The 22,784-nt window shown below is 36.8% G+C and overlaps 1 protein-coding gene across 1 annotated transcript; it reads left to right on the forward strand.

Moving 5' to 3' along the window:
* The first annotated feature begins 342 nt into the window (after positions 1–342).
* On the forward strand, positions 343–21,010 carry cacng1a (calcium channel, voltage-dependent, gamma subunit 1a). Its single transcript, XM_017482164.2, has 4 exons — positions 343–781; positions 11,823–11,897; positions 17,659–17,796; positions 18,408–21,010. The coding sequence occupies exons 1-4, from the start codon at positions 547–549 to the stop codon at positions 18,638–18,640; spliced, it is 681 nt and encodes a 226-aa protein (XP_017337653.1). The 5' UTR covers positions 343–546; the 3' UTR covers positions 18,641–21,010.
* The last annotated feature ends 1,774 nt before the right edge of the window (positions 21,011–22,784 follow it).

A 22,784-nucleotide genomic window follows, 5' to 3' on the forward strand; every position in this document is an offset into this window, starting at 1 on the left:
TGAAACTAATTGTCACAGAACACTTGCTCTAGAAGCAAAGATTGCAATAAAACTAAATATTGTAAACCAGTATGGTGGATTTTCCACATTTATTTATGTGTTTATTCATGTTGAACTTATTTTGGCATGGGCAGCCACACCCCTACCCACACTTATGAAATGTGAGAGGCCAACTGGCTGACTCCTTGATTCATCACACATTTATAGAAGCTCGGCTCACTCCCCCCACCCTCCCTAAAGCTAACACGTATGAGACAGCCCTTATGGTCATCAACTTTCCTGATGTACCTCAACAGCTGCAGGCCACTTCACAGGCCCACTCCCTATGTAAATCTATGCCACTGCCATTTGGCTCTCGTTCTCAGTCCTCACACACAGTGCTGCAGTGAGCCCATCCAAGTAAAGACCTCCACCAGGACCAAGCTGATCATATACACCCCTAGCGCATTCATCCCTAGAGCATACACTAGGCCAGCTCAGCGTGGCCCAGTTGCGTTTATTTCGCCAGAAGCAGAGCACAGAAGAGCAGGAAAACTCTGAGGTACCATGCAAAAGAGTACAAAGGTGAAGATCACATTTGTGGTCATCCTGATAGGCATAGTGTGCATGTTCACAGCCGTGGTGACGGATCACTGGGCTGTGTTAAGCCACCAGGTGAACTCTGTAAACAGTACTTGTGAGGCAGCCCATTTTGGCTTGTGGAGGCTCTGCAAGAAGCACATTTACATCGACGATCCAGAGACCGTGGGGAAAGGATGTGGACCGATCAGTCTGCCAGGAGGTAAGTCATGTTGGAGCAAAAGATGAATTATTCATGTTACATGTCTGTTGTTCTTATACATTCACCACACAGGAAGATGTCTTACATAGCTAAATTAATATTAACATTGCTATTGTTTAGCAATATGTGCAAACTACAATGTCCTTAACTTTATAACATTACCCCTGATGTAGTCTGTCAGCCAAGACATGTTGAAAGCTTAACATTTGCTTTGTTAGTGGTGCTATGACAGTAATGTGGTTTACATAAATGGAAGTGATTTATGTGAATACATTTGAAATACATCTATATTTGCTTTAGTTGTTGTGAAATAGCAAGGATAGTGCATTTACATACCCAATTCCATATTACTTATAAGCATTGTTTACCTTAAGTAATACTGTGTCTTTAGAGATATATTACACAGACATAAGATTGTCGTTTTTCTTTAAGAATCTGAGGTCAGATATTTTCTCTAAGGATTTGGGGTGTGACTGACTTCTATTAGTTCTAGATACCTTAGCTTAGAGTGTAACTACATCAGCCTAGCAGAGGAAGCTAATGCCATGTTTACATGTCTGTTTACCCAGACGTAGCATATATAAGGAAGTATACTGAATGTCTGAGCTGATTGACTGGGCTGATTTGGAGTAAGTATAGGGCGAAGTGTAAAACCCTTATCTCTGAACTATTCTTTTAAAACTGAATTTATAGTATTATATTTTAAAAGTTATCAATGTTGATGAACACATTCTTTAAATGTCTATGCAACAAGATACATTAATCTGGACAAAGTGTAATGGTAGGGTAAAGACTGTAAATATGTGGGGGAAATGTAATTTCTTTATGTATTTGTGCACAGATTTAGAGTTGGGTTTCAGAATTACATGGTAAATTAATTGCTAGTACAGTATGCACATGGATCATCAGTGGTGTGGCTTGCCCTCATGCTGTGTTTGGTGTTTGTGCTACAGTGATAAGACAATTCATCTCAGCAGTAATGTGTATCCAAAGACCTAGTGTTTTATGGTAAGAATTGCTAACATGTTTTAAACTATTGGTCCTTTACAAGTCTGCAGGTTGTTGATTCTGTGATTCATTATTATTTAGGTCAGAGATATCTAATCCGTAATGAAGCTACAGAAATCTTGGCAATGTGGAGGCATAACCTTTCATCTGTGCACTGAGCAGACTGCATTAGAGGAGACAAATTGGCCCCTTTGGGTGGTCTAAATCTGATGCACTCGCAGGGTAGGACATAACATGAATGTCCAGCTGACAATCTTAAACTATACATGGTACTTAAGCTATGTCGCTTGTGTGAAGTAAAACAGTAATTAGCACGTGGCTTGAGTTTCCGAACTGTAGTGTATCTGTGAGCTCCACTAATGCAATACAAACGCCAAGTGACCTTAGTCTACAGTATGTTTATTTAACTTGGCTGTTCTCCATTAGGAGAAATACCTATCTGTTATATTTAACCCTTTGAAAGTAGAGTTAAAAGGCTTCTGACAGGCATTGGATTCTCTTACCCATACTTATAACCAGAGCTTTGTTGTTATCCAGCATTGTGGATTACAGTCGATACAGGCATGACTGTGATATAATCAAATACAATCGCTCTATTTGTTTAAGCGATTATAACTCTAATGGCGCTATAAGAAATGTGAGATTTTAAAACAACTGCTGTGTTGAGATACAGGGTTTAATGAGTCTCCATTGAGAGCCTGTTAGTAGCTACTAGCAATAAAGGACAAAGAACTTTGGGGATAATACTGGATTTCTCAGGTTTTAACTAAATTGAATGTGATGGAGTGAAAACAGAATCCTCAGGGGGGAAAAAACATCTAGGTAAGAATTTAACTTAAATGAAAACTTCATCAGTGCTTCCTGTGGGGAAAAATACTGTTTTACATTGTGTCTAATAAGATTCAGGTTTACAGACAGATCAGAAATTTCCCCTAACAGGCAAAACATCAAGGGTCCTTGCTTCTAGCATGGAAGATAAATGATGCAGAATTTCACTTGCCTGTTTGCATTCTCGTCCTGTATTACCACAGACAAGAATGCAGACAGGCAAGTGAAACAGCCACAAGGAGAACAGAGAGAGACTAAAAGATAAAATATATATATATATATATATATATATATATATATATATATATATATATATATATATATAAAGAGGGGAAAGGTGAGTGACAGACCTGAAAAAGCCAAGAAAATAACCCTAGTGTCTACATATAACTGTCAAGAGTGTTTTTGGTATGGTCAGACGAAGCAGTTGTTGAACTGGGTGTTGATGCTAACAATGATTGAGCAATGATGTTAAATTTATGTATTGTATTGAGTTCTCAATGATTATATCATGTTTTCTAATTAAAACTAATATGCTGTCCTATAAGGGTTTAATTTAACTCACATTAAGTCTCCATCAACTCATTATTAGCATCTTACTATTATCTATTTATTACAAAAGAAAGAACATTGTTAGGGTTTTTGGGTTTGGTGTTTTTTTTTAAGTTCTGCCAATTTCTTCTGGCTGGCACTATATTTGTTAGAGGTGAGAGGTCTACCTCTACCTCTACAGGTCTACCAAAGCACCAGTCATAATTAGCCTTCTACTTTTTCAGCTTCCCTGCAACCACAAAAAGTTAAGTGACTTCCTCCTTTATACTCAGCCTCTTTGTGTGTAAGCCTTCTTACTGTGAAATTTCATTTAGTGTGACATTTTCTTACATCATACATTTATTTAAGTGTAGTGCTTTGTGTGGTAATATTTCAACCTAAACAGTGAAATGAATGAGTATTGTGGCTGATTGAGACAATCAGGATATAGACCTAGTGCTTTACAAATGCACACAAGCTGTATTTTTAATTATGTCTAATTAATACATTTTATAATACTCGTTATTTATACGTGGGCACATTTAAAAAGACTACAGTTTCTGTTTTTCACATTTGTATGATAAATTACAAAAACAGGATTATAAACGGAAAAATGTGAAAAAGTTCTTCTGATCTTGCAAAGCTTAAATATCAAACCTCACAACTCCACTGTGTAATTATCTGTAGCTAAATGAATGGACAGTAAAGCTAATTTTAATCTATTTTAATAAACCAGGTGCGTCGGCATGTTGCAGTGTCTTGCTCTGCAAATCAGCGTAGGTTTTTTAATTAACTGGAATTGGGATGCGACAATAAAGTACATTTAAACTTCATTCTTAATTGAAGAACTGTGATAAAGTTACGTTTTCCTTTTTTGTTCTGAAAATTATTTTTTAAAAATATCAGCATATTGTGTTCTGACAGATATAACTTACATGATACAGTAAAGGCTTTCAACTAGCAAAATCTGCACACATGACTTTAATGATTTAATCATTTGACAGTTTTGTAATGAGGGCCTTTCTCTATAAAACAGTGTGAAACTGCATTACATCTCCTTTATTTTTATTACCATTATGTCCCATATATATATATATATATATATATATATATATATATATATATATATATATATATATATATATATATTTACAGTTCCATCAAATTATAGTACTAGAGGTCAGCTGTGTGTTTTGTTTACATTACCCAAAGCTCCCCTCTAATTTAACCTCAGTGTCACTCATAGCCAGGGATGTAATTATTAACATGCATTGGTTCCAAATTGAACATACAGTAGAGGATGTTCGGTCTTGTTTGGAAAGTTAACCACTTAGTCATCTCAGTAATTCAGCTTAAAATACTCTAGGGGTTATTTCACAGTAGGTGCATCATTATGGATAATTGGTTGAGCATGGGTGGGCCTGGGATGGGTTTACAGGGTTTAAACATCACATGTTCATTGGCTCTAGCTCTGTCCCTGGTGCTATGGCAAGCCAATGTCATGAATGTAATGCTGTTAGCCCATGGTAATCAGAAACCATGTGAAATATGTCTAGTAATTCAACCAATTTCCCAAATTTCTGACACCCTTGAGAAACTGGGACAACTTTTCATGGAATCAGTGAAAATGTTTTTTTCTTTTTTCTTTTTTTTTTCTTTTCTTCAAATTACTTTCCAATTTAAATGTCTAAATGTGCCGCATGAAAGGGACTTATTTTAGGAGTAATTTTAAGCTCTTGTGCTACAGGATATTTTTTATTGGAGTGAGTGATGAGTGTCTGGAACCGCCAATGGAACCTTACAGTCTAAAATGATTCCTATTTGGCAAAGTTCTTCTCGTATTCTGGCAACTGTCATTATAATTAGATACTTCCCCACAGAAGTCCCACAGAAGCATCACAGACTCAATAAAATATGAGGTTTTAAAAAAGAATATCCACTAACTTACAGCTAATTTAGTACACTCCCCCTCCCCCACCCACTTGCACTACCATATTCAGATGTTTGGCCTAGGTGTGTGTGATACGATGGTATTGCTTTCAAGGAAACACTGAATGGAAGGAGGTGGCTCGGTAGCACAACCTGAAGCACTGCCACCTCACAGCTCCAGGGTTGATGAGCTCAATTCACTGTCTGTGTGGATGTTCTTCCTGTGTCTATGTGGACTACTTGTGGTTTCCTCCCAGAAACATCCTTTTTGGTGGATTGGTCACACTAAATTGCCTCTAGGTGTGTATGAGTGTGTGAATGAGTGTGTGACTCATTGTGCCTAGTGATAGACTGGCTTCTCATCCAAGGTTTATTTCTGCCTGACACATAGTTTTCCCAGAATAAGCTTCCACCATGAGGATCCACCATGACCATAACTGAAACCTTGTCTTCCAACACAGTAATATACTAAACACACATTTTTTTTCAGAAAAGGAAGTACTCAAAGAACATAGGTTCTTCTTCAGATGGGAAACTGAAAAACGCTTAAGCATTGTACAGTAGGTGGAATCTTCCATGTTCCATATCCTAATCAGATATCTTATGCCAAATTTTGGTCCATCATGTTAAAAACTAAAGTAATTATGTCTTCAACTAGAAGACGTGAACAAGCATATTAACTTTTTTTTTTCCTTTTTTTTTTTTAGGTGAAATTAATATCAGCTAGGGTAGACACACTGACACAGCTTAATCACACTTATATCTCTGTGATCAGACAGATAGATCTGGAAATCACCTCAGCATTTTCAATATGGAGAAAATGAAATTTAAAAAAGGTATGCTGTTGTCTATATTGCCTCTAGTGAAGCAAATTTTATTATTATTGTATGCATGACTCATAGACCAAAATACTGGGGGTGGTGTTGCTTAGTGTTGTAATCATTCACCACGTTCGGGTATCATACCATTAAATGCCATATGATAAAGGGCTGTTTACGGGAACTGTTCTTTGCTAGAATATTCCCAGAGCAAATGTTATGATTTTTTAAATATCTGGAAATGCATACACAGCAGTGGTCACCAAGCCTGTTCCTGGAGATCTACCTCCAGCCATAATCATGCCCATCTGACCATCTAATCATTGCCTTAAGAAGTTCTAGATTAGTTTTTGGTTGGAGATGAAACCTGTCGGATGGTAGATCTCAAGGAAGACAGTTGTTGACCACTACTATACAATATACTTTTGGGCTGGGTTTATAGAGATAGGTAGTTGTTATTAAAGCATTGTGAATGAGCCTTTACAACAATGATATAATTAATCATCTGAACTAGAGGGAAATTTATGGCATGAACATCATTTGGTTTTGAGGACTTAATTGAAATCAATCTCTTGGCCAGGTGTAGCACTAAACAAAGCAGCTTATTTATTCCAGCTATAAACACACCAGAGCCAAGAATCTAGGCAAGTTGGTCAATCTGACCAAAGCGTTTTTGTATTCAAGCACTGAGGACTGAAATAAGCCACAATGGTTGCTGGAATAGTGATCAAGAGATATTGAGAATTAACAGCTCGTAATCTGATGCGCATGCTGGCAAATGAGGAATACTTAAAGAAATTGAGAAGGAATTAAAGCTATCCTTAATAATAATAAGTCTTTATTAATCACATATACATTACAGCACAGTAATGTATTGTTAATAAGTTGCAAAGTTTTGTGTTACCACCTGCTGCCTGTTATGATGAACTGGAAGAGTAGCTTGATCTGATATAACAATCAAGATTGGTTCAATGTAGCCTTGAAGTTATGACAACGTAAAAATAAAAAAGATAAAAAAAATTATTAAAGTATTTTTATTTTTAACAAACAATATAAAATAGAACTTTATCCAATAATACGTTTTTTGACAATCAGTGATAAAAACACATAGAGAAGAAAGTTACTGATAGATTGACTGGCACACACCCAGAACTGTACCGAATCCAAGTACTTAATGTTGTTATATGGCAATAAATAATCTTTTCAAGATTCTTGAAACTTGAACCAGTAAAATTGAAAGACACTTTTCAGTAGACTAGTTATGTGATATAGGATAGCGTAACTTGTGTTAAAAAATTATGGTTGCATATAGCCAGGGAGAGAGAGCTATGAAATCCCAAAACCCAAATTTAGGCTGCGTAAATAGTCAGCTGTCCAGCAAGACACGCAAGTGGGGTTTGAGCTCCGGCTTTCATTCACATGCTGACTGACATCCACACCTGAACAGACCAGCTGTAACGTATAGAATTCTGTAGCAGGACTGAAGTGTGGGTGCTCAGAGTTTTATTGAGGACAAAATAAGAATCATTCTCAGAGTTCATTACAGGGGTTGAATCACAGCAGATAGTGTTAATGTGGGACAGTCTATAATCATTTTCAGAACAAACAGGAGTCAAAACCAGGAAAACATAAATAGAGGAATACAAACTATAAGGCTCAGACTTGATCAGACTTGCTAAGACCATGACCCATCAGGGTATAAATAGAGAAACTAATTAGAAAGTAACACAGAACAGGTGAGCACAATCAGAGAATAAACCAATAGGCCAGGGTCAGGACCAAAAAAGAAACACTGCCCTCCATTGACCACCACATGGCACCAGGCAGAGATACAGGGTGGCTGACCAGCACACTAACAGGCCAGCAAAGCCACCTAGTGAATATGTATATCGGCAAAACCTGTCTTTAAAGGTGTCCAGAGTATCAGAGAACACACATGCCAATGGTTCAATGAAGCCATCCACAAGGTTCAGGAAGCACCTTCTTGCCTAGTGCAGACGGGCAGAGAGGCCTAGTCTGATGCGCAGACATCAGACAATATTGGTAACTCGCCTCAGATCAGGGCACTAGGAGCTCCGCCTCAAAGATGGGTGGTACAAATTCCTCATTGGCAATAGGGGCCCGAGCAATGGCTTCTTTGTTAATGGCAAGGCGAAGCAATGGCATCCTAAGCAATGGAGGCTTCGCCAGCAGAACAGGAGAGGCCTCGGTACAAACCTTAGGGTGGCGCAGGAGAGGCCTTGGCACAAGACTCAGGTGGATATCTCTCTCTCTCTCTCTCATTCTCTTTCTCATTGGGCTCAGGATCTGCCAAGAAATGAAAATACATTGCACCCACACCAATATATCCAGATGGAGTGAAAAGTCCACTGAATCAAATGACAGTGTGAAGAGAGGGCAAGGCTTACTGGATTTCAGTTTGGGAGTACGAGTTCTGCTCATGGGGAATGCTGGTGATGAGACAACTTTCAGAGCAGTTATAGACCCTGGTTTATTGCTCCACCGGAAGTGCAGAAAGGTTCATTGCTCTCATGATTTCCTCATTTACCTTTTTCTAGAGGGACACTAAGGGGGAGCTAAGAGCATTCTCCTTCCTGTCACCACTCAGTATTGAGCCAGTTAAAGATCAGTGCTGGCTCAAAGTAAGCTTGGTATTGAACCAATATGTAGTCAGTACTGAGCCAATCTGATATCAGTGTTGAAACAATGTAGGCACGTTGGTAATAAATCTAGGCTTCAGAGTGGCCCCAATCTGAGATCAAAATTGAAGGCACTGAAGGCTCAGTCTTGTCAGACTATAGACACAACTTTGGGTCAGACTCAGTATTGGTATAATTGATTCTTATTATTGGTGAGTGCATAACGTATTGCAGAAATTGCTTGCTGCAATGAAGGTGATCACCAAAAACAGAGCAACTGAAAATGTGAACACATTAACTGGGCTATGGTTCATTCAGACAATTCATTGCCAAAACATATATCCTGGGATGTTTCGAAAATATTACCGCCCACATATGCACCAAATAAGCAGCAGTACCCTATGATTACAAAAGATGTATGTCTTGCCTGGCATAAGAAACAGGTTTTTTAGTGTCCATTTTATTAGATTAGTGTTGTTTTTGGAAGAAATTCAAGACTTGCTGTCATATAGTTCATTCACTTCTGCACTTATTTTGACCTTGCTGGGTTTTGTTGGTTTGTTGCCTGTAGGGCTATTCCCCAGATGGTAGCACTACTGTGGGGAAAATAATCTTCATTATCATTATCGATTCTTCCTGAAATTGGAGGCTGTTTTTCCCTGTACGCAATTAATGCACTTAATTCAAAACAGTAGAAAACTCATACGAATGGCTGAAATAGGGGGGTTTCACACAACAGAAATAATACAATTTGTTCTCAAGAATGCCACATAGCAAACAGAATAAATAATAATAAAATGTAAATATCACAACATAGGAGTTACACTCTTTGGTCCAAAATAGCATTGCCAGCTGCTGCCACACCCTGCATATGCTGCTTTGCAGAGCTGTGAGACTGGTATCCATTAAACAACATACTGCATTTGGTTCAGCCAACTATGCAGAAAGCATGTGGTTCACTAACAATCTAACAACTGCAAATTTGTAAGAAGTCTCAAGTTAATAATGATTATAGTCATGGCAAACGTTGGTGGTTATTTCCGGTGGTATTGCTTGGTACAATCCTTCAAATTTTGTTTTACATCAGACTGGGTTCACAAAGAACAACTCAGTATTCTAACCACACTATGCTGATTCATCTGAGCTCCATTTTTAGCTTCATGCTTGAGTTTCCTGAAATAAAAGTTTAGACGCCATTAAGGTTGGGAAAGTTGGAAATCTCAAGTTGGTGGGGTTTACATGCTGTAAATTGGGTCACTATAATTTCAGCATTTCAGTAAATATCAGTATTGATATGTGTGAAATGGTCTAATATTTCTCATTATGAGATTATTACAAAACATAAGATTGTTAAGATTTTTTATTTTTTATATTTTTTAACATAGTTTTTGTCTTAATGTATAGAAAGGAGCTAAATTATTTGCTAATAGAAATAATCTTAAGCTTGAGCTGTATTTAAATAAGATGAATTGTCTACCATTTGTTTTCAAAATATATATATAAAATATTCTTAAACTTGAAATGTATTTAAATAAGATGAATCGTCTACCATTTGTTTGTTTTTTTTGTTTTTTTGTTTGTTAAAAAAGTAATCTCATAATATGAAATACTAAATATCTTTACCTATATTTAATGTTTTAACATTAATTCTGTGTTTTTACTTGCTAAGGTCAGTTTTTAGAGTGTACACAGCATGGCCCTCTAGTATTTGCATTTGACCTACTTTACTAATATTAATGGTTTGACATGGAATTGATTCCATGGGCTGAAAAGATAATCCACACAGTTATAGCTTGGTATCTGTCTGGCTTAACCTGCCACTCTCATTTATTGTAATCACATTCTCAGACGTAAAATGTTTAGCCTCAATAGCTGGGGATTAACGCTTGTCAGCAGCCTCGCGTACTCTCTGTATGGATAGGGATTTGATATGCATTGACAAGTGCATACTGCTAGGTTCAGGAGTTCAGGGTTCCCTGTGTGTGGTGGTGGTCATAGAGGCTCAGTGTCTTGCACTTTATAATATTTCCCATCTTGAAGTTTATGAATGCATAAACTTTCATGATTTCACAGCTGGGAAGAGTGTGAATTATTTTGATTCCCAAAATAGAGTTATGAAATAGAATTCATATGTGTTGGCTTGATAAGTGTGATCCTATCCGTACAAATATAAATAGCATAAAATAATTCTACATAATAAGTTAATATCATTTGTACCACAGCATGGTTAAATCTCAAATTTGATGGGTCAGGACGTGTTGATTCATTTTCTATAACAGAAGCACTGACAGCTGAAGTGTGGCAGACACTCCACACAAATGCTCCACATTTTTAAAAATGTGTGTCATTGTTAATATGGTGATGTTTTCCCTGATATGACATTATCATTTTTTGGAAGGAGTCTCCAGTGCAAGTGAGGTAAAGCTGTAACTTTCTGACACTTTGGTGGGTTTATATCTGTTTATAGCTGTAATAGTGTAAGTGATAACATGGACTAACTTGTTTTGTGGATGTTCCACATCATTAAATGTAACTACCAATGGATACGAATGATGTGTCTTTTAATAAAAATGGTAATCGTTGGCAAATTCCTGTAGTATAATAGGAATGAAACACTTCAGGTAATGCTGTTTTTGGAAATTTGTTGATTCATTTCCTAAAACAGTGCATATCACCATGTTTTATTGTTTATATAATACAGGGGTTCCCCAAGGCTGGGACTGGAAAGCAATTGTGCCATAATTATAAAATTTAGTACCCTTTCTGACAAAGAGATATTTGTGTCAAGTAGCAAAGACAGTTGCAGGTGCAGTTAAAAGACTTAATTTTATAACAGGCAAACAAATCCAAATCGTGAAGCAAAGTGGAAGTAGGGGGACACAAGCAATGAACAAAAGGGCAAAACACAGCAAGACTAGATTTAGAAACCAGGGGACAAACCAGAAAAAGGGGGCAAACTGGACAAAACCAGAATAGCAGTCATAAACTGTAAGGCTTGGTATGTCAAGAGACGAGGTTACACTGAGCAATACTTCGTGTTGAATGTGTTTGTGTGTGCTTTATATTGTGTTTATTATATTGTGTGTTTGGAGTCCTTGGCGGCCATGTTTGTTGGACGCAGTGTCTCTTGGGATTTGACAATTTGTTGATTATTTAGTGGCCAATAACCAATTAAGTAGTAGGCTTCAATTTCCCCTATGCATTTATCATTACATTTATCGATAGATTTAATTTCCTAATAATTCTCAAGTAACAGAGAATTCCTGTCATTTTCTTTTTTCCTCACAGAGGTCAACTGCTCCTACTTCAGACACTTCACTCCTGGAGAAGACTCTGAGATATTTGAGGTTAAAACACAAAGAGGTAAGATTATCTGTATGAGAGAGGAGACTATCCACTCGAATGACCATTGTACTGGAAGCTTTATAGGGCTTGGGAATGTGTTCTCATCCCACAGTAGTTTTTGTGAAATCCATATTGTTTGGATAGAAACATCTACGAGGCATTAAAGTTATCTAGCTATCTGGCTAACTGAATCTAGTTAGCATTACTGACAGGTTTGTTCTTTTGCATGCTACCTCAAAACACTATGGATAGAAAAATCCAAAGGACATGATTCTGTACAGTGCCCACTTCCACCAAGTCTTGCAGCAGGTCTTTTACAGTCAATTGAGGGTTTTTTTTATAACCTGCTTTCTCAGAAATCTGGTATTTCATAAATTTGCTACCCCTAGCCAATTCAGATATTTCATGTGTTCCAGCTCAAGCACACCTGGTGCAACTAATGAAGCCCTTGATTAGATACATCAGGTGTGCGTGAGACAACACCTGTTTTGCATATTTGTGCTGTTCTGAGGGATTCTATTCAGGGAGTTGAATAATTTTGAGACTGGAGAAGTTATTATAAGTTGCATTTTCAGTTCAATTTGGGGGAAACCAATTAAAGCATTCGTTGTGTTGAACTGCTTCAGTTGTTTTTGTTTCATTTGTTCATTGCAAACAGCTGACAGTCTGTAAATTTAATTTGACAATAAACCTGATTTGCAATTTTGACTGTATCTGTATGTAATTGTTCTCAGTGTGGCATTTCAGTTGCATTTTAAGTTCTGAATCGTTTTACCTTTACAAATCACAAAGCGCCAAAGTCAAAGACACATATGTCCAAAAGTTACATCAGTATTTAAGGGGGAAAGTTGCGAGTATTCAGAGACAGCGTTTGCACGTGTTTACGTTAATCTTCTTGGCTCCCCATTTCAGATTGTGTAAATTAACTGCTTGTAGTTCACACCTTGGAAGTTCTTTCTTGAGCAGAAGCATCTGACTAAGCCACTTCCTTTAAACACAAACACTGGCTTTTAAGTCAAAAAAAGGATGGAAAAACATGGAAAGAAAATAGTGTTTCATGTTTATTTTTTGCTCTTAATTGGAATAAGATGTAGCCTAAAAGCAAGAGACAGTTTAAAAAATTGAATACTAAAGATTAATACAATGATATATGAATAAAAAGATGGCAAGAATTGAAATAAACATCTAACAGGAGTCTAGTGTATAATCCTGCATGAATAGTCCTAGTGTTAATCATCACGTTCATGACTGTAAATTTGGTTGCATTTAACATTATATCTTCCACCCTTATTATTCAGCAGCTTATAAAATAGCACTTGATCCAACACATCCTATTATTTTACCTTTTTTGCATCTCACACTTTGGGTTGAGGGTTCAATTCCTGCCTCCACTCTGTGTGCATGGAGTTTGCATGTTCTCCCCGTGCGTCAAGGGTTTCCTCCGGGTTCTCCGGTTTCCTCCCCCAGTCCAAATACATGCATTGTAGGCTGATTGACATTTCCAAATCGCCTGTAGTGTGTGAATGGGTGTGTGATTGTGGCCTGCGATTGATTGGCAACCCGTCCAGGGTGTCTCCTGCCTTGTGTCCCATGGGATAGGCTCCCCGCGACCCTTCGTAGGATAAGCGATACAGAAAATGGATGGATGGATGGATGGATGGATCACAAGCCATTAAATAATGAAATACTTAATGTAGCCCTGAAATTCTAATGATATCCTAACATGTGTGCAGGATGAGCATGTTTTAAATTTTTGTTAATTTGTTGCACTCTACTGTAAAGAACACATGCCCATTGCTATATGCAGCTTAAGAGCAAGTTTGGAATTACAGGACACTGACATAACGTCAACAAACCCCGCATGCATAACTCTTATATAGCATATAAATAATGCTTAAGTCTGGTGTTAACTCCAGGGTCTGAAAACCATGTACAAAATTTCTGTATTTACTTCTGAATATGTGCACTGAACTCAACACAGAATACAGCCCTATATGTATAGATTCATAGCGCTACAAAGTTGTTCATGTGCAAGACTCATGTACAGTGTAATGTAGGATGTAATTTGTATCTTGAACATGGTCCCTAAGGGGATCGTGGCAGGGGGTGTGATGAACAATTCTCATGCCTCAGTGAATGGCGTCGGTGGGTTTCTGGATGATGAGCCTGAGCCTGGTAGTTAGCATACCATTCTGTCTCCTTGATTATTTTATTATTCTCTAGCGCTGTCCTTACAGCAGACTGTGCACATTATACTCCTTCTGAGCACGTAATACAGCAGTGACTACAAAGGCAACCCCAAAGGCTGCACTACATCGCACAGAGGACCTTAATTCCTAAAACAGAAAAATGAACACACATACTATGAAGACATCATATTATAAGTCGATGAACTGAAACCAATCTCAGTATAGTGTGCGAATTCCATTTGGTTCATCATTAGCGAAAGCAAGACTCATTCTCTAGCGAAATGATTTGTCTAAGTAGCCATAAGTGGCAAATGCTGCCGTAATAATTTGCAAAAAGCAATAATTTCTGGACTAATTCTGTAGATTGGCCTGAAGCGCAGAAACTGAGGATCTGTTCCAGTGAATTGGGGACAAAAAATACTGTAAAGCAAGCTATGTCTCTCATGCTCAATCTGATTTCTGATTTCAGAGATCTATAAACATCTCTCAGAGTTTGTGCTTCCAGCCTTTGTGGTGCACATGAGCCGCAAAGTCATCTTTTTTCCGCTGGCATCTGCTTTCCACAAAGTTTTCCTATGATTTGACAAAATCTGTAATATATGAATGATATTGCTTTCCTTATTTTTTTTTTTTATTAAAGCTCCTGTTTTAACTTTCATTTGTATTGAACTATGAACACATTCATATCATGCTATAATGCATTCATAACACATTATATCCATGAAAATGCATTACACATTATAGCTAGCTTTATTTTCGAATTGTTAACATAATGCAATGTAGTGTTCATAGCACATACATCAAACCATACCGTAAAATGTTACATCTTTCGAGAGATATATATATATATATATATATATATATATATATATATATATATATATACATATACATATACATACATATACATATACATACATATACATATATATATATACATATACATATATACATATACATATATATATATATATATATATATATATATATATATATATATATATATATATATATATAAAAGTGATTCTTTTTTTTTATCTCAGTGTGACTAACCTGGTTAAATTAAGGTTAAATAAAAGTAAAAGATAATAAGAAAGTTCAGATACTCCATGTGGAGTTCCAGACACGTTGCACTTGTGTGGTGCATAACGGACATTAATTTTCAGTCAAGAACAGAGATCAACACTCAAGTGCACTCACAAATGATTTCAGTAAATTTAGCAAAATTTAATACCAGTCATAACTGGTCCAAAGTAGCACAGTGGCACAGTGGGTAGTGTTGCAGTCTCACAGCTCCTGAGCTCTGGTTACTGTCTGTGTGGACTTTAGCACGTTCTCCCCATGCCAACATGGATTTCTCTAGTTTCTTCCACACAATAATAAGCAGTAGGTGGATTGACCTGCTAAGTGTGAACGAATGGGCCATTGGGTGTTTATGGTGCCCTTCTATTGCCTGGCATCCCATGGAGAGTGTAATCCTGCCTTGTACTCATGTTTCCAGGATAGACTTAGGATCCACACACTGACCAGTATATGAATGAATGAATAAATGAATGAATGAATGAATTAACAGGTAATGTCAATACATCTAAAAAATAAACTTTACAATATTGATCATACACCAGCTTAATTTTAAGACTGCCAAAATTAATTGCTGAAACAATTAAACACAAACTAATCTATAGTTGAATGGTTAAGATCCGTTGTTCATGTCTCCTTAACCTTTTGGCCAATAAATCATGCTTGATTTTATGACATACTTTATTTTTTCATCTACAGTGCCCTCCTCTAATACTGGCACCCTTGGTAAATATGAGAAAAGAAGACTGTGAAAAATTGTCTTTATGTTTAACCTTTTTATTTTTTGTTGTTAAAAAAATCACAGAAATACTCTGCTCTCATGGATATCAAACCATTCCAAATAAAACACAGGTTTATATTTAAAAAATCGTTAAATATAGGTGTGCAACATCTATTGGCACCCTTTTAGTCAATACTTTGTGCTACCTCCCATTGCCAAGATAACAGCTCTGAGTCTTCTCATATAATGCCTGATGAGGTTGGAGAATACATGGCAAGGGATCTGAGACCGTTCCTCCATACAGAATCTCTCCAGATTCTTCACATTTCGAGGTCCACGCTGGTGGACTCTCTTCTTCAGTTCACCCCACAGGTTTTCTATGGGTTTCAAGTCAGGGAACTGGGATGGCCATGGCAGGACCTTGATTTTGTGGCCAATAAACCATATTGATATTTGATAAAGTCCCTGATGCCATGAATGCAATGTCCAGGTCCTCTGGCAGACAAATCCAAATCATGATACAAGAGCGTCGTCAAAACAGGCAATGTGTCAAGCGATATACAAACAGGCATAAACTGGACAAGGCTAGAATCCAAAACAAGAAACGAGAATCAAAGTCAATAAACATGAATCAAAACGTGAAACAAGCAACAATCGCTTGGTAACGAGAATACACTCAATACTATGTGATGTGCAAAGAGACACGAGGGGTTTAAATGACAAACGTAATCAGAGGTGAAACACAGGACAGCTGAAAACAATGATGCCACACACGGGAAACAACCAATGGTAATACAGAGGTGGTGACAGGAAATAAACCATAACAAAAGCATGTGTCCAAAGTAAACAAAGGCAATGTCATTGATGACCGAAATGCGTGCGTTCGCTAAGCGCTCGCACACCGGGCTCGTGCAACGAGCTTGTGATTCGGTTTTCCGAACACGCTGCAATACTTCAGCACTAACTGGAGGGGGAATCGTGATAGCAACTAACTTCTGCAATTCTCCAGCTGTGATCCTTGGAGATTTTTTGGCCACTTGAACCAACCTCTTCACAGTGCGTTGAGATAATATAGGCACACGTCCAATTCCAGGTTGATTCATAACATTTCCAGTTTTACTTGGGAGTTAGTCAGTCTTCACGTTCCCATTTGCAACTTGTCCAAAATACCGCCGCTAGACTTCTTATCGGTACAAGCATAAGAGACAATATTTCACCAGTCATGGCATCTCTACACTGGCTTCCATTCGATCATAGAATTGATTTGAAATTTTTCCTGTTTGTTTTTAAGGCAATACTGGCTCCACAGTAGATCACTGATATGATTAATCCTTACACTTCAGGCAGGGCGCTTCGATCTACTAGTAAATTACTGCTAAATGTCCCATGTCTGTGATTAAAACACAAGGGTGGCCATGCGTTCTCAGCAGCTGCCCCTGGTTTGTAGAATCCGATACCTTTTAGAGTAAGATCTGCTTCAACTTTTGACTAATTTAAATCTTACCTTAAGACCCATCTTTTCTCCTTGACATATGACTGTATTTGTCCCTTGATTTTTTTAAGTCATGTGTCCACTTAGTTTTTTTAATAAGGGGATTCATACATTGTATATTTTATCATCTTTTAATGTGTTTTGTTTTACGTTATGCTGTCTTATTCTGTGAAGCTGATGTGCCTTTTAAATCTCAATTCTTCTCAGTGGTACAGCACTTTAGTCAGCTTTAGATGTTTTAAATGTGCTCTAGAAGTAAACTGAATTGAAAATTGAATTGCATTACTCTCTTTCCAGAGTACAACATCTCAGCAGCAGCCATTGCTGTTTTCAGCCTGGCCTTCATTATTCTGGGATCTCTGTGCATTCTGGGATCTCTATGGAAAGGCAAGGAATATCTCCACAAACCTGCCGGAATGTTTTATGCATTTGCTGGTAAGACAACGAGTGTCTGGATATCTGTCTGTACATTGCCTTGCATAAGTATTCACCCCCCTTGAACCTTTCCACATTTTGCAGTCTAACAACCTGGAACTGTAATAAAATGAATTGGGATTTTTACCATTTCAGCTATCTAACATTTGAAGTTTCATGTCAAAGTTAATTATATATATATATATATATATATATATATAAAAAAAAGACAGACATTCATTGGTTGTATAAGTATTCATCCCCCTGATAAACACTCTGTAGAACCACCTTTGTCTTGACTTATTAAAAGCACACACTGTCCCTTGGCTTTGGGATCATGGGATTGCTCTGAGAGGCAAAGAGTAATGGTAGTGTCCATGTTCAGTGATGTCCCAAACAAGCAGCATGTCTGGTTTGTCTCATAGACAGAGCAGAGGATGTGATGATTTGATATGCGACTTGATTTCACTTTCTGCATTTTATTTCAACTGCACTGAAAAAAAATAATAAAAGCACTATTTTTGCATTTATTGTATAAGTTCATTGCTGATTTTGAAATTCTCCATTATTTTACTTCCCAGCGCATTCTCCTTCATCAGACTGTAATCTCTGTTCCCTCATTTCTCCTGCAGGTGTATGTGCCATCATTTCAGTAGAGGTGATGAGGCAGTCAGTAAAGAGGATGATTGAGAGTGAGGAGACCATCTGGATTGAATACTACTACTCCTGGTCCTTCATCTGCGCCTGCATAGCCTTCGCCTTCCTCTTCCTCAGTGGGATTGCCCTCCTTCTCTTCTCCATGCCCCACATGCCTAAGAACCCATGGGAGACCTGCATGGATGCTGAGCCTGAACAGATTGACTAGAGCCACACCATGTTAAATCATCATTGTTCTTTTAGCCGTTACAATCAAATACGGGGCTTATAGAAACACAACTGATTTTGATTTTCATATTGTTTTAGGAGGCACCAGTGTCTTCTTTTGATTTTGTGTTACTGGGGCATAGCTGGAGGGATTTTGGATTTGAACCTGAAATATTTTATGACAGTTCATTTTATGATGCTTATTCATGATTGGTAAACATAATGGAACTGATATAACATGTTTTGTGCTGTAAAAGTGCATAATGATGCTCACAAAAGGTGTCCATATTTAATGCCAAATTAACACATCTGTTCATTTGGTTTAATCACATTTTACTGGCTAGCAGCTGCAAAACAAGCTTAAGCCAGCAGGATCAGGCATTTTTCCTGCTTGTGTTTGAACGCTAACAGCCAGCGAGCTATACTCTAAATGTAGCAATATCAAAGTGCCAGCCAATGAAGTCTATTACAGGAGGACAAAATGAATAAATTCAAATCAAAGATAAAATGTCTTTTTCACCATTTTACCAGCATGTTATTTTAATTATTATCAGTGGAACTGTCATGAATGTATTTTATTTCCTCTGCCTATTGCCATTATTAATATGGCAAGATTGGTGGATGGTAAATAGTGACAAATTCTGAATCTCATTATCGCTCCTACTACTAACACAAATTGCATGAGCATGTCACACTTATGAATGAAATTTTTTTATTCTTATTTAATAAAATTTTTATTTTATTTTTTTAATCTTGACACGAGCTCAGTGTGAAACCCTTTAAAAAATATTTAAATTTTGACTTAAATTATCCATCGTACTTTCTGATATGAAACTTAAAACTTTGCCATCATGGTCTAAATCTGTATATTTCTATATTTCTAGCACACAGTTGATGTGACTGAATAGAGTTGTTTTAAATGTGTGTTTCATGTTTTATTGCTGTACATACTGTATACAGACATTTGTACTTTGGGGCTGTCAGGAACTCATAGAAGTATTTTGCCTGTGTAATTTTTTTATTTTATTTTATTTTTTTTTAAGTGAGTGAGAATGATGCAATTCTAAATGACAAAGATAACATTTGCTGAATTGTCATCTTCTATAAAGTGATTTTGCATTCTATTTCTATTTAGTCCTGCTTGATATACCACGCTGTGGATTTGTGGGCATGTCTATACTAGTCCTCTATGCTAGCCTTGTTTTGAAAGACACTAGATCTGTGTCTCAGCTTTCAGCTCTGAACAGAATGTTAATATGCAGTTTGCCATGGCCTCTGAATGTCTGGCCAGAAATTTTGGAGTGCTTTCAGTTCTGGCAGGTGTGAACACAAATGCTGTCTTTTGCTCTTTTGGAGTTTCAAGTTTAAAAAAAAAAAAACCCGCTAGGTCTATTGCTGCATAGCCAATCCGGCCTCCCCTGCCCAGCAGTCTTCCACATACATCTTACACTACTCTTAAATGCTTCCAGATCAGATGTTCACTATTTTCAATATTCTTCATGAACCAGAGGCACGTTGAAGATTTCTTAATTCCACTAGACCTGAAACACATGCCTTAAAATGTAAAGATATTTCAAATAAACTCACAGTATAATTCATGGTGTAATAATATCATTTACACTATGCATGCTTTACACTATACAGGCACCTACTGGTTAGTAAGCTTTAACACATTGCAGTATAGCTATGAATGCTTCTTCCAGATTTTTTGAGTTTTCCATTATTGTACTTCATACAAAAAATCGAATAGCTAAGTTAATTCATACGTTATTCTATTATATATGTTAGCTTTATGTTCTGGAAGAGAAACATGAATATTTCTTTTACACTCCTGTATGACTTGCACAGTTTGGTGATTTTCCTGATTAAATATATCCGATTAAACTCGTTACTTATCCAGGTTTGGTGCATTTCATTGAAGCTCGTAGACAGAGGAACTATTGTGGTGTCATAAAGCGAGTCGTTTCCCACCATTCGTTAATTGCTGTTGCTTCTAGCTAAAATCTCTATCTCTTGGTTAACTGTACAGTATAAGCAATGAAAAAATATTTTGGACCTTCAGTTTCAGGTTCTGAGAGCTATGCTATCCCTTTGCAGATTTCCTCTATAGTTTAATTAAACTTATTTTTAGAGAACCAGGGAGTTGAAATTGTTATTATAAATTCCATTTCGTACTTACTAAAGACTGTTTTTCAAAGTGAAGCCATATTTTTTATTATTAATTATGTGCATGCTTAAACTGAGAGCTTTCAGATATATTGTAGATAAACGTAGTGCATTTAACCCTGCTAGATCTGCTATTTTGAACAAGTTCAGATGTATGCATCCTATGTCATGACATTTTATTGGAAAATAAATGCAATTAATGAGATCTGGACATTTGTATTCCATGAGACTTGGCCATGCCAGTATGTGACTCTCTCTTCAATTAATTCTGCCCCCGCCCCCATTCATTCTTATGCATTATATGATCTTTTCCAGCTGTAACTAGTATTCTCTTAGTTACTTTTTGCCTGCATAATCTGTTTTGTTACTGGTTATGCTGGTTAAGGGAAATAGTTTGTCCTATCCAAGCCCACTTCCTTCTCTGCATTTTTACATATATCTCTGTATTTACATAGCTCTTTCTTTCAGAAAGTGTTTGCACAACTTACAGTATCATCAGAGTCTTCTGTTGTTGAGGAAAGTTTGTTTTTGGTTCTTCTTGGTAATTCCGAGTGGTAGAGAAGTACTGGTTTTAGATTTTTATTGAATATCAGGAGCTGATTTACTAAGATCACAAATCATGAGTATTAGTTTGAATACAAAATCTGATCAACTGTATCGATAAGGCCATATTCAGAGTTACCTTCAAAGTTAAAAAAGTTACATCTATATTACATCACATAGGGAAACATTTCTGCATACAGATTCTTCTTATGCACCTGGTCTTTATTTGAATTTCTGGATTTTGTATGGCATTTCACAATTTCTGAGTGCAATTATTTTATCCAGAACATGTTTCAGGGTCACATATTGTATGTACAACAGCAGTGTCCCTCGACTTAAAACCCCTCTCAGTGCCATGCAATGGGCTTATGATCAGAATCATGCACTACTGAGACAAGGCTCTATTTTCAACAAACTTCTAATACTGAAGTCTGAATACTGATGTGTGCAATTTTGTATTAATTCAGTATGATTGTTTAACTCTGAATATGGACCCTAGTTTATGGACACGGTGAAGATGATTTACAAAGAGGAACTGTGTAAATAACGTTGCACGCAAATTATATATATATATATATATATATATATATATATATATATATATATATATATATATATATATATATATTCAGTAATATTTTTTATTTTATCTTAAAATGGTAAAAAAAAAAAAAAAAAAAAAAGGGCTTCAATTTAATATCTGACCCTTGATAGTTTTAGAGCAAACAACTACCACTCTTAAAGTGAGGTTTTGCAGCCATAAATCACCTTGTGGGCGGGTTTCATAGGCTCCACCTTGTGTTTTGCACTTTTAAGTAGAAATGCTCCAAATTGCATCTTCGTTAAGACAAATATACTAAAATAGACAAGGCATGCTTTTTTGCTCATGTGCAAGATGCAATCCTCTGTAGACCCTGTTAGGAAAATCAGCTTGCGCTTTTATTTTGGCCATTATTCTCCAAAGTTTTCATGTCTGCATCTTCCCCTCCATTCTTTTTGATGCTGATGATGTCAAAGCAGGTGAACATTCTCATTTCCCATTTTCAGCATTTTGGCTACAGTCTAATAGAATTTCACATGCAATAATTAAAAAACCCGTCTAGTAATTTCCTTACACAGAGCAGTGCTGGTATATACTTATTCAATCTGATCTCATGCAAAATGTTTATGAAATATCAAGAGATATGCATTAAAGCTACACTGTTAACTCTGTCCTAAGCCATAGGTTTGTTCATCTGTAGCTTACCGAAGCATTAACTTGCCAGAGGTATGACAGAATGGATGCCAAAAAGATTTCAGCCTAGTTAAAGAGTCACAATTCACACCTCTATTATTACTGTGATTGATAAGCATGTGAAAGTTTAGTATATGCAAGTAATTCAAACTCTTCTTGGAAAATTTTAATTGATTGACATTTTAATTGAAACTGGCATGTC

This window comes from Ictalurus punctatus, chromosome 12 (assembly GCF_001660625.3).
Source record: "Ictalurus punctatus breed USDA103 chromosome 12, Coco_2.0, whole genome shotgun sequence".
NCBI lineage: Eukaryota > Metazoa > Chordata > Actinopteri > Siluriformes > Ictaluridae > Ictalurus > Ictalurus punctatus.

Bases quoted from the DNA above. Each gene is read 5' to 3' on its own strand.
- cacng1a (XM_017482164.2), top strand. From the start codon at position 547: ATGCAAAAGAGTACAAAGGTGAAGATCACATTTGTGGTCATCCTGATA. The intron at 782-11,822 runs GTAAGTCATGTT...TTTTCCTCACAG, and splicing joins ACCGATCAGTCTGCCAGGAG to AGGTCAACTGCTCCTACTTC. The intron at 11,898-17,658 runs GTAAGATTATCT...CTCTCTTTCCAG, and splicing joins TGAGGTTAAAACACAAAGAG to AGTACAACATCTCAGCAGCA.